The sequence below is a fragment of the Mus pahari genome, chromosome 14 (assembly GCF_900095145.1).
Source record: "Mus pahari chromosome 14, PAHARI_EIJ_v1.1, whole genome shotgun sequence".
Taxonomy (NCBI): Eukaryota; Metazoa; Chordata; class Mammalia; order Rodentia; family Muridae; genus Mus; species Mus pahari.
In genome coordinates, this window is record NC_034603.1 from 30,842,241 (window position 1) to 30,854,868 (window position 12,628).

At 45.5% G+C, this 12,628-nt stretch overlaps 1 protein-coding gene across 1 annotated transcript in view; it reads left to right on the top strand.

Moving 5' to 3' along the window:
• The window catches only part of Trim16 (tripartite motif containing 16), a 23,108-nt gene that overhangs the window by 4,616 nt on the left and 5,864 nt on the right, over nt 1–12,628 (top strand). The window contains exons 2-4 of the mRNA XM_029545804.1: nt 4,283–4,378; nt 9,169–9,402; nt 12,038–12,203. Coding sequence (XP_029401664.1) covers nt 4,283–4,378; nt 9,169–9,402; nt 12,038–12,203 — 496 coding nt within the window. The remainder of the gene's footprint in view (nt 1–4,282; nt 4,379–9,168; nt 9,403–12,037; nt 12,204–12,628) is intronic.

Genomic DNA, 12,628 nt, shown 5'->3' on the forward strand with positions numbered 1-12,628 from the left:
GAGAGAGAGAGAGAGAGAGAGAGAGAGAGAGAGAGAGAGAGATTTGGGTCCCTGGGACCACTTTGTTATTTTCTCTGCCCCACAAAGTGTGTGTGGTCCCCCCCTGCTCCTCAGAGTACATCCGATGGGGTAAGTGGGACGCTGGCTGTACCGTGCACCCTCAGAGAATTTGAGCTCAGGAAGAGAAGACACATGCTATTAGTCCACAGCGTGCCAAACACACGGTGAAACACAACTGCTTTGTGTTTGAAGGAGGGAGCCGGACTGGAAGTGACTCCAGGCCAGTGCTTGGAAGAGGGCTGGCTAAGTCTTGCCTAAGGCCTCCTTTGAAGACCACTAGTGCTGAGCAACCAGCTTTAAACTTAACATTGACTCCGTAGGGTCAAGGTGGACCCTGATTGCGTCTCCATGAAGAGAAGGTGTCGACCATTCGAGACCTGGAAGGTTTTGAGTTTGTCTGGAGAGCTGCTAACCAGCGTCGCCCAGTCATTTGCAGGAAGCCAACGGGTGGTGTGGGGCCACTCAGGATAATACTTTCTCACAGAAACCCAAAGGAGTATCTTTGGGTCAGCATTACATAACTTGTTTGCTCACGAGCACCAGACTATTCCATAGTTTGTTTTCCAAGAGCCAGGAGTCTGTGTGACTTAGTCAATCTCACTGGCATGCGGCAGGCCCTGATCCAATCACTGAGGAATGGAGTCAGAGTCCAGGTCTAACTCAGATGATACTAAAAGTCTGCCTGGTGGCAGAGTAGACAGTAAATGGCTTGGCAAAGTCCTACAGCCGGGAACAGGGTCTTCACACCCCAAGTACCATCCTCTCTCAGTGCTGTTCCAACCTTGTGCTGCCTGGGCTCCCAGGCACCACTGTCCGGCTCTCAGGCAGGGTGCGCCAGGGTCTGGGATGAGCGTGTGACTGACTGCTTCTCTCTTAGGGAACCCCCCGAGGTCAGTCTATGTCAGCCCATCATTTTCTAGGAACAGGAATAACTGGAGAGACGGGTCTCCAAAGCAGCCCCACCTTGTGTGGTAATTGGGAGTGTTTCCCTTTGTGGTGACTCAGAGCTCCTCATTTGGTGCATAGACATTCCTTTCTCCTTTTATGGAAGTCTGAGGACAGAGGGGAGAAGCCCCTTGTTGGGCACCCCCGGGGTCTCCCTGTAAGGCTTGGTGGATCACTGCTTTTTTTTTTTTTTTTTTTTTAAAAAAAGGTCTTTGGGGCACCGCTGCTCAGATGAGCCAGGTTGCTGTGTGCTGTCCAATTGCTTTAAACAAGCAGTTCACGTTTGCCTTCTTGTCCAGAATTGGTCACTGCATACCATTCCAAGCTTGCCCTCTAACTGGTCAGGCACCTTTTCTCCCCCCAGCCCCCACTGCTAGGCACTAGGTCTCAAGTATCAAGGATACCTAAGGTGCCCTAAGCTCTACTCCAGTGACCAAGAACTTGAGTAAAGGTTGCCTGCCTGCTCCCCACAATGTTCCCAGTGCTCTGCCTACAGCTGTTTCCCCAGTGTGTGTGTGTGTGTGTGTGTGTGTGTGTGTGTGTGTGTGTGTGTTTAGTGGGGTGTAGAGGGTGTTGGAGGGGTTGGCGGGAGGTGTGAAACTCCTTGAGGCTTCATGGGGAAACAGCCAGAGACTTAATGATTTTAATTTATGACTTGTGACGTCTATTAGTTTTAAACACAGACAGAAACTTAAATCTCATGCCCTTGTGGACACAGGAAAGTGTCAGTGACTTTGAAATTTTCAAAGGCTTAGGTTCTCTATGTTGACAAATTGGTTTTTCTTGGCAGAAGAAGGTGTTCTCTGAGCCCAAGGGACAAGAGTGAAAGGTCAAGGCCGGCAAACCCAAGATTCCCAGGGAGGCACGTGCTCTGGCTTGGGCAGGGGTGTGTGGAGGGGAGAACCTGCCTCCATGGGGTACGGCTGGAAAGGAGCTAAGGCAGCAAGCAAGGTGAATATTAATAACCATTAGGTGACATTATTGACACTACTCATTTACAGTGTACCTGGCTCTGTAGAGTTCTTATTACCAGACCTAATTTCATTTAGTCCACTATCTCATACCCTGAGGAAGCAGGCATTGTATCCCTTTGTCCCAGGTAAAGAAATAGATATTTAGAGACATTGCGCTGTAAATTGATGAGAAATGCATGGCTATTGATTGATTGCTTTTCTTGGTGTTCTGGATGGATACCTGAGAAAGAGGATCTTAAGGAAGGCAGAGGTTTTGCTCTACAGTTTAGGAAGGTTATGGTCTGTCATGGTGGGAAGGCAAGGTGGATAGGGCTTGGGGCAGCTGGTCATGTTGAGTCTGCAGTCATGAAGCAGAGAGCAACTGCTAGAAAGATGATGACTCAGCAGTTCAGAGCGTTTGTTGCTCTTCCAGAGGACCCAGGCTTGATTCCCAGCACCCACACCAAGTATTCAAACACATGGGACTCCAGGAGTCATCTCACACCCAAACCAGAACATTTTACCCATCCTTGACCCCCATAGGCACATGGCTGTATCACAGTGAAAAATACAGTCACTCTAACCTCAAAAGTCCCGTAGTCTTTAACAGCCCCAGTACTGTTCAAAAGTCCAAAGTCTCTTCTGAGACTAAAGGTAATGTCTTAACTATGAGCCTCTGCATGATCAACACACAGCTTACACGGTTCTGATATGCAAGGCATAGGGTAAGCATTCTCACTCCAAAAGGGAGGAATGGGACAGAACAAGGAAAAACTAAACCAGACAAGGCAATTAGCATATATTAATATATATATATATATATTTACAAAAATTCAACACAACACATACACACACACACACACACACACACACACACACACACACACACACGGCGAAGAGGTGCTAGTAGTCTCCTGGTACTGAACTCAGCATGAGCCAACCACTTTGACCCAAGATGAATGCTCTGCTGGTGGTGTAGGTCATTTATGTCCCACTGTAGCTACACCTTCTGCCTGTGCCCTGAGATGTTGATTCAGGATGGATTCAAAAGTAGTAGACTGATTTGCTTGGCAGAGGAAACCTCAAGATCAACTAACATTCAGACTGAGTCACACAGAGAGAAAAAAGATATTTAATAATTTTTATATGTAATGTATATTCTCTATATAATAGTATTATATGTATTAATAAGAATATGTAATTTATATGACATATGTGTGTGTGTGTGTGTGTGTGTGTGTGTGTGTGTGTATTTGTCACCCCTATTCTGGGCAGCACACATAACCTTTTTCCTAGGCAGGTTGCACTCCATGCCTGCAGCTTTCCTTAGAAGATACCTTATGGTTCTGGCTTTCACCAAATTTCATCTAACCTTCATACAGAGTCCTCTCAGGGCCTCCTTGAAGAAAGTTGTACTGCCACACATTGCCCGGCCACATTAGCTTTCTGGTGTCCTGCTGCATCTGCCATGCTTGCAAAACCAGGACCACATGGCTGATGCTGCCAGGCTCTCCTGCCAGCCTGAGATGTAGCTCGGCCCCCTTGACTGAGAACTGTAGTAGCCTCTCTGTATGCCTTGCTCGCTGAATCTTCTAAAACACTTCACCAGGGAGTTGTTTTTGAGCAGAGAACCCCTTCTATGACAATCCCGAGTTAGTCTCTTGTTTCACATAAATTTACATCTTCAAAAATTGGACCTTTTGATGGGAGGCCTTGCTCTCAAGACATGTCCCCTATGTCCCATGCAGAGAATGAGACTCAGCTCTAATGAGGAGAATCCCTTTATTTATTTACAGATGATTTAGAATCCACCTGTCTGCAGATTTCATTTTTGCTACTTTCCTTGACAAGTTGCACATCTTCCATACCCATGTGTCGTTCTCTCCCTCCCCCTCTCCCCTCTCCCCTCTCTCCCATCTCCCCTCTCCATTCCTGGGAGCGTTATCACAGTGAGCACTAACTGACTCGGGCCTGAATGTTAGTCAGTCTTGAGATTTCCTCGGCCAAACAAATTAGTTTATTACTTTTGAATCCATCCTGAATTCTCAGGGCACAGGCAGAGGGTAGCTACAGTGGGATATAAATGACCTACATCCCTGCACAGCCATGGCGGTTGGCTCATGCTGAGTTCAGTCCCAGGAGGCCACTAGCACCTGCTCACCCTTAGTGCCTCTAGGCCAGCTTCTGAGATCAGCTTAAAGGCCATGCTCTCCTTTCCGGGCAGAAAGGCAGGGGCATGAAGGACAGAAGATTCCACTGCCCGTGGGGACTATCTGTATACCTTGTTCTCTCTCCTCCTTAACCCTTTCCTTCTCCTACCTTAGGTGGACCTTCGGTGCATGCAGTTGGACCTGGAGCAGAAGCTCAAGTTGAATGAAAATGCCATTGCCAGGCTCCAAGCCAACCATAAGTCTGTTTTGGTAAGTTTGGTTCAGGTCACGTCTCTGGCTATTATGTATTTGGCTGCCACTGCCATTTGGGCTGAAGGCCCAGCAGAGGGTCTCAGCAAGTGAAAGTAGTAGGCATAGTCGGCCACATTATGGGGTGCCTTCGCCTTGCCAGGATTTCTTATAAAACCGGCTTAAGCAGATTGAAGAGATGGCTCGCTGGTTATGAGTACCAGCTGCTCTTTCGGAGGACCAGGGTTCAATTCCCAGCACCCACATGGCAGCTCACAAATGTCTGTAACTCCAGTTCCAGGGGATCTAAAGACCTCTTCTGGCTTCCATGAGCACCAGGCATGTGATACGTAGACATAAATGTAGGCAAAGAGCCATACACATAAAATAGTAATAAAAATATTTTAAAATTGACTTAAGTTTTTAAAACCGGTAATTGATTTACCTTTTAATAATATGAAGTACACCCAGATTTGTCTTGGACTACTAGCTTTCCTAGTTTTATATGTGCATATTATTCCTCTCTTTCCCTTTAATTTTTGCTTTTGACAGAGTATCACATTAGCCTAGAACTCACCAGATAGAGCAGGTAACACCAAACTTTTAGCAATCCTCCTGTGGTAGCCTCCCAAGTGCTGCTGGACACACACCACCACATCAAGATCATACATGTATATAAGATCACATATGCTTTCTTAACTCGGAGGAACGTGTATATATGTGTGTGCTTGTGATTGGAGGTGCTTAAGTCCGAGCTTCAGGGACTATGTGTCCCCTCTCCTGTCCCAGGAGGGCGGTCTGCTGGAAGCTGGGAAAAAGAATCAAGAACTCCTAGCTTTGTGGGAGGCGTTTGGTAAGGCCAATGCTATGACAGGATGCTTAACTTTAGTCTCTTCTGATTTGTGTTCAACTTCCCAAAGGAAGTTCCATAAATACCTCTCATTGATGACAAGCCAAGGGCTACAACTCAGAAGAGAATGTAGGGCACCTTCTCTATGGCTGTGAGTTGACAGTATCATCGTGCATGCTGAGAATGAATGGTTCTGTCCACATTCATCCATCCTTTATCCAACTACTCACCTGTATACTCACCTATCATTTATTTATTTACATGCCCATCTACCCATCCATCCACCCACCCGTCCACCCACCCACCCATCTACTCACTCACTCATACATTTATTCTAATCTACTATACAACTTAATTTCTGTCTCTGGGGTGTTTATAACCAACTAGCTGCTAAAGGATAAAACCTTCCTTACTCAAAGTTGTTAGATCATAGGCCTTCTAACTACTGTGCTTTCTATGTCTCCCAGAAACCAGCCATACCCCTGCAATCTCTCCCTCTTAAGACACAGAGTTGATAAGCCTTCCCTCTCCCTTACAGCTTCGGATAAGTTTATAGTCCTACTATGTGCTTCCTTCATGTCCGTTGGTATGGAGGCTAAGTCAGGTTAGGTCACAGTGTGGCACTCACCTCTGACTCCCATGTAAACCTGTCAACGGAGGAGCGCCCTATGTTCTAAGAGGGAACTGACATGCCCACAGTCGTCTCCTGTCTCTCTCCAGGGTCCTCATGGCTGCCCGTGGCTCACAAAGTGCTCACTGTGAATAAACCTAAGTAGTCTCTCATGTGAGAGGTCAGCTTCCTCTATACAGACCTTGTTTTCTTTCTTATAGGTGTAATGTCTTTCTAAAGAAGGAAAGAAAGAAAGAAAGAAAGAAAGAAAGAAAGAAAGAAAGAAAGAAAGAAAGAAAGAAAGAAAGGGAAAGAGGGAGGGAGGGAGAAAAAGCAGTTCCTATAATGTCCCAGAGACTTGATAAGTTTATAGTCCTGGATGACTTAGAGGATCACATAGGACATTACCTTGTTCTGGCTCTTTAATGTGACCCCTAATTAGTTCATATAATGACATGGTGGCCAGAGAGTTATTGCAATGGTCCTCACTACTAAGAATGTGGAGACACACGGAGAGGTGTTAGAACCTGCCTTGGCCTCTTCCTATTGACTGCATGGGAGAATCTACCATGGTGGTTTCCTTGGCCTGAGAATGATTCTGTAACTGCTGGGCCTGCGCACCACTGTCAGGTTTTTAAACCGTTAGCTACTGACCACTTTGATATATGTTCACGGCTCTCTCTCTGCATAGTTTACTTGGCATACTTAGAGAAGTAATTAGCATCCGGCACACATTCTCTTCACATGTAAATTTCTCAGTGGGCCGGTTTGGGAAGGAGAGACCACAGCATGAGTCTCATCCATCCTCCGGTGTCTCCCTTCTGCTAGCCTTCCTTAGGAAGACCTCTGATGGATGTGACCTTGAATTTTGTCTTCAGACTAATGCATTTAGCCTCCCGTAATTGTTCCTTGATGAAGGACCTACATGTTGCTATGGAGGTTAAATGGATTGCGTTCCTGTCCCATGGCACCCTCGTGTTCATTGCCACGTCTTTTTCCAATCCTGGATTTTAGAATCTGTTTAACAGTGGCCAGAAAGCAGAGAGGCCAAAGCCAAGTAGTGTGGCACTGCACAGGTCTTATCAAATACTACTTACTAATCTAATTCTTGACTCTTTTTCCAGTCTCCAGACCATGGTGATCTGCTCATAGAGACCTCTCTCCTATGCATGATAGAAGCAGCCCAGGGCACTTGCAATTCCCAGAGCTCTGAGAAAAAAAAATCTCCACACATCCATCTCACTTAAACACACCCTGGTTTCAGAAAGCTAACACAAGCTTGTTATGGTGACCCACAGCACTTGGGAGGCTGAGACAGGAGGATTGCTGAGAGTTTAAAGCCAGTCTGGATAGGAGTAGGCAGAGCATGGAGTTTGTACTTGTTTCTATGACTCATGACACCCTACTGCTTGAGGGTGGGAATGGTGAGTGAGCCAGCAGGCTGGAAGGAGTTCCCATCCCAGGGCTTTTCTAGTCTGGGCTCGAGGAATTTGGAGAAACTCTGCCCTTTGCCTTCTTTCTTAATGGTGCCACAGTGTGTTTGCTGTTAGCTCCATCCAGCTGCCCCAGTATAAGGAAACCAACAGATAATGGGAAAGCTGACATGCAGTGAGCGTGTGGCATTCCATACACACTCCAGGACCCTTTCCAGTATGTGTGTGTATGTGTGCATGCCCATGTGTGTTTATATGTGATTGTGTATGTGTGTATATGTGTGTGTGTATGTATGTGTGTATATGTATATATGTGTTTGTGTGTATGTGTGTGTATGTGTGTATGTATGTTTATGTGTGTGTGCAAGCCTGTGTTTATGTGTGTATGTGTGTGCATGTGTATGTGTGTGTGTATGTGTACGTGTGTGCATGTTTGTTTGCATGTATGTTTGTATGTGTGTATATGTATATATGAGTGCTCGTGTATGTGTGTGTGTGTATGTGTGTGTTTACATGCATGTGTGTTTGTATGTATGTGTGTATGCGTGTGTATGTATTTCTATGTGTGTATATGTGTGTGTCTGTATGTGTCTGTGTATGTGTAACTGTGTGTGCCACTTGCTTGTTTTCTTTTTTGTGTCATCAGCCATAGATCAAGGGCAGAGACTATGTGTTCTCCCAGTGTTGCATTCCAAGGTGTAGCCTGAAGCAGGCAATGGTTCTCCTATCTGCTGCCATCCATCCTTCTTGCCTTATCTCTCCAAAGGTGTTGGCTCCCACAGACACTGGGACAGCCCTTTCTTTACCAGGTTACCCATATCAAATGGCTGTCTTCCTGGAGAGAGAGGCGCTTGTGTGCCTAGGAGAGAGGGACACTTGTGTGCCTCACTGAGGAGATCAACTGCTCCTGTTTCCCTTGGAGGCCTGATGCCGGGCCCTGGTCCTCAGTTAGGAAGAATAAAAAACAGACCCTGAGAGAGCTCAGATATGTGTGTGGCGGGGGTGAGAAATGCTGAGGCAGGTGGAGAATTTGTGGTGGGGATGCAGGGGTTAGGGCAAAGGAAAGGATATTCAAGACTTTCTCAGGAAGTGTGGGGAGCCATGTGCAACTGCTTGGGTTGCTGCAGTCACGAACACTTTTTTTTTTAATCCTTAGTGAGGACTGCCTGCTAGAAGGAAATGGAAGAGTCATGGGGGGCTCATGCTCCCTAGAAACACTGTAATCTCAGATGCACTTTTGGCTCAGCCAATGGTCTATTAAACAAGGCATCACGAAATGCTGAGAATGTTTACACTAAACAGCCTAGTCGCTTCTCTGTCTCTTGAAATGCATTTATCAAATATACTGAATACTGGTACTGCCCTTATGAAATCAATATTCTTTCACAGATGGTTGCTTAAGACCATCAGAAACCTCAAATATTTATATTATGATTCATAACAATAGCAAAAATAGTTATGAAGTAGCAACGATAATAATTTTATGGGTGGGGGTCACCACAACATGATGAACTAACTGTATTAAAGGGGTCATAGCATTAGGAAGGTTGAGAACCACTGAATCAGTATAGACCAAGCCATTAGCAACACTGTGGTCTTCCTGAAGGTACAGAGTCTTGTGGAATTAGGGGACCCTCAAGGCATCTGGCCTGAGGCACACCTGTGAATGGGACTGTCTTTTTCATACAGGGAACTGTAAAAGCAGGGGAGTCTGGTCTTGATCCATCAGTATATACCAAGAAGAGTGCATCTATGTTCCCAAGAACCCAGAATTCCTACAAGAACAAAAATTGTCTTTTACAGTCTGGTGTTCCTTAATCTTTGGGTTCTTGGCTGCCTGGTTTTGAATGTTGAGCTTTGGCTAAGTCGGAAGCCTCTGTAACCAAGTCTTGCTTGCCTCCCCCTCCATCTCCATCAGGCGTCGGTGTCAGAGGTGAAGGTGGTAGCTGAAGAGAAGTTTGGGGAACTCCTCGCAGCCGTGCGGAAGGCCCAGGCAGATGTGATGCTCTTCTTAGAGGAGAAAGAACAGGCTGCACTGAATCAGGTCAACGGCATCAAAACCTACCTGGAGCACAGGAGCCTTGAGATGGAGAAAAGCAAGCAGGAGCTGGAGAAGTTGGCCGCCATCAGCAACACTGTGCTCTTTCTGGAGGTGCGGAGGCTGGGGGAGCAGGGGACCCTCAAGGCACCTGGCTTGAGACACACCTGTAAATGGAACTGTCTTTTGTTTGTTTGCTTGTTTTTGTTTTTGTTTTTTGTTTTTTGAGACAGGGTTTCTCTGTATAGCCCTGGCTATCCTGGAACTCACTTTGTAGACCAGGGTGACCTCGAACTCAGAAATCCACCTGCCTCTGCCTCCCGAGTGCTGGGATTAAAGGCGTGCGCTGTCTTATTATACAGGGAACTGTAAGAGCATGGGACTGGGGTCTTGATTTATACGAAAAGAGTAATCCAGGAGGGATAGAGAGGGGGAGATGCTGGAAGGTGGGTCAAGTTCTAGCTGCTGTATGTGCCAGATAGAGAATGCCTGTGCAAAGACAGGAGGGTTTAAGGAGCCACGGGGCTTTGACAAGGAATGGGTGTGGGGTCTGTAGTGATGGAAGAAGATGGCAGGGCCAGACAGGTAGGCAACTGTGAAGGGCTTAAGCAGGGGAAGTGAAGAGCGCAGAGATGTGAGACTGGTGGTACTGTTGGTTTTCAGACAGGGCTGAGACTGAGAAAGGCTTAGGAAAGGGAACGGAACTTTCCATCTCACAAGGTATCACTGAACACAAGAGGCATAAGCTGGTTAGCGCAAGGTTTCAAGAACCTGTCTTATAGGATAACACTACACATGGTCCTAGATCTGACTTTAGATACCTCTGTGTAGCTTTAAAAAAACAGTCACCCTGACTCTCCTGGGTATCAAATTCCTCACTTCGTAACAATGACACAGTGGAGTAAATAAGGTGCAACTTTTCTTTCAGTTTCACTATTTCAAATACAGACAATTTCTTGCTTTTGTTTTTGAAACAATCCTTTTCTAGTTACAGAAAACTAAATACTTATAGTGAAAAACAGAAACATATGCAAGAAAAACAAACAAACTGCTTGTAATCTTATACCCAAAGGCAGCCATAGTTAATCTCTCATTGATGAGAGAAATGTACCAAAAACAAGAGACAAAAATATGGACAAGATTGCTTGTTCTTTCTGTTGGTTTGCTTTGTAATTTCAAAACATTAAAGAAAATGTGAAGATCTGACTCCCCAGTCCATGGGGTTCTTCCAGGATCTCTTCTGAAAAGTATAAAAATAAACTCCCTTTCTTCTCCTTTTGTAACCCTTCCTCCTTCTCCTCCTCCTCCTCCCCTTTCTCTTCCTCTTTCCCCTCTTTTTCATCCTCACTTCTTCTTCCTCCTCTTCCTCTTCCTCCTCTTCTTTTTCTTCTTGTCGAGATCTCAGATATCCGAGGCTGGCCTCAAACTCACTATGTGTCTGAGGATGCCCTTGAACTTCTGATCCTCCTGCTTCTACCTCCCAAATGCTGAAATTATACGCAGCAGCCACCGTACCTGATTTATGCCAAAGTGTGGGGTCAAACGTGGGCCTTCATGCATGTTTGGCAAGCACTCTTATCAGTTGGACTACATTTCTAGCCCTTGGAACATTATTTTTAAGATAAAAATTTTAATATGCATAAAATATATTTGAGGAAACCATAACTTAGTTTTAAAATGTGTGAAAGGTAGGTTATATTTTTCTACAAAAAATAATTCAGTCAAGGTGACATTTATTTATTTATTTAGACAGGGCTTCCCTTTGTATCCCAGGCTAGCCTTAAACCTGGACTCCTCTTGTGACAGCCTACTGAAAATGCTGAGATTGCTGGCATGAACCATTGTTTACACTTGACAGTATCTGTGTTTTGCTTCACTCATTTGAAGCACGGCATGAAATTGATATGCAGTATGAAAGTGCTTCTCTACAGAGCTGGGGTTTGGACTTCCCTTCTGCAGGTCTGCCTAGGTGTGACAGATTTCATTCCTGCCCTATCCAGTCTGCTATTTAAAGTCTCATGACACCTGAATAGTAATAATGTGTTACACATGGAAACACTCTTCCCTGGTCCTTCATCGGGTTTGAAACTTAAGTAGCTTAATGTGACTTACTGATGTATAAATAATTTCCAAATTCTAAAGCAAAGAGCAAGAATGACAAATGTGTGCACTGGGCTGACAAGGATGTTGGGTTGGCAGGGAAACCTTTAGAATGCAACAAAGTAGCCAGCTCTTCCATGGTCGCCACAACTGCACCAAAGCTATGGAGAGAGAAAGGATTGAAGGGATAGCGGAGGCAAGAAGGTTCTTACGCTCTGTGCCCAGTCTGAGGTGTATAGTAAAGCTGTCTGTGGTCATAGATCTTTTGACTTCAAGAGACCCTCTTGCCCACTTGATTTTGAGAAGTCCTACTTCCTTTGTCGGGTCACAATGGTTCTCAACCTTCCTAACGCTATGACCCTTTAATACAGTTCCTCATGTTGTGGTGACATCCCCCCAGCCATAAAATTATTTTCGTTGTTACTCATAACTGTAATTTTGCTACTGTTATGAATTGTAATATAAATATCTGTTTTCTGATGGTCACCTAGGGGGGTCATGACCCACAGGTTGAGAAACATTTGTCTAGAAGCATAGAGAATGTTATGGTCACTCTCTCTTTGAAACATGCACTGCCATCAGCCCAGTTCCCAAACACAGGAAGACACATGCCAAGAAAAGTTGCCTGATTCTGTTTCTCTTTCTGCAGGAGTATTGCAAGCTTAAGAAGGCAGAGGACACTGCCTCCCCCAGCATTTACATAGGGCTGAAGGACAAACTCTCAGGCATCCGAAAGGTCATCACGGATTCAACTCTGCACTTGATCCAATTGCTAGAAAGCTATAAGGAAAAGCTCCAGGAATTTTCCAGGGAAGGTGAGGCACTTTCTGGAATGGTGATGAGGAAAGGGGGAACCTGGAGGGGAAATGACCCATTTCAAAGCCATTGTTCAGCTAGGCCACTAGTGATTCTTATCCCAACTTTATTTTATAATTGTAACCTGAAGGAGGTAAGTTGGCCATTTACACTGGCATTTCTGTGACTGACTTCTCAGGCTACTGATGTCTGATGTGATGCTTATGCTGATGTTGATGTGAATTATGTGTCATGCTGGAGTCTCCTTCAGCAGGGGTTGTCTGGTACATTGAGTGTGCCCAGGTTCCCAGGCACCAGACCCCGGAGACGTCTGGGGAAGACCTCTGAGTTCTTTTTTTTTTTTTTTTCAAGACAGGGTTTCTCTGTGTAGCCCTGGCTGTCCTGGAACTCACTCTGTAGACCAGGCTGGCCTCGAACTCAGAAA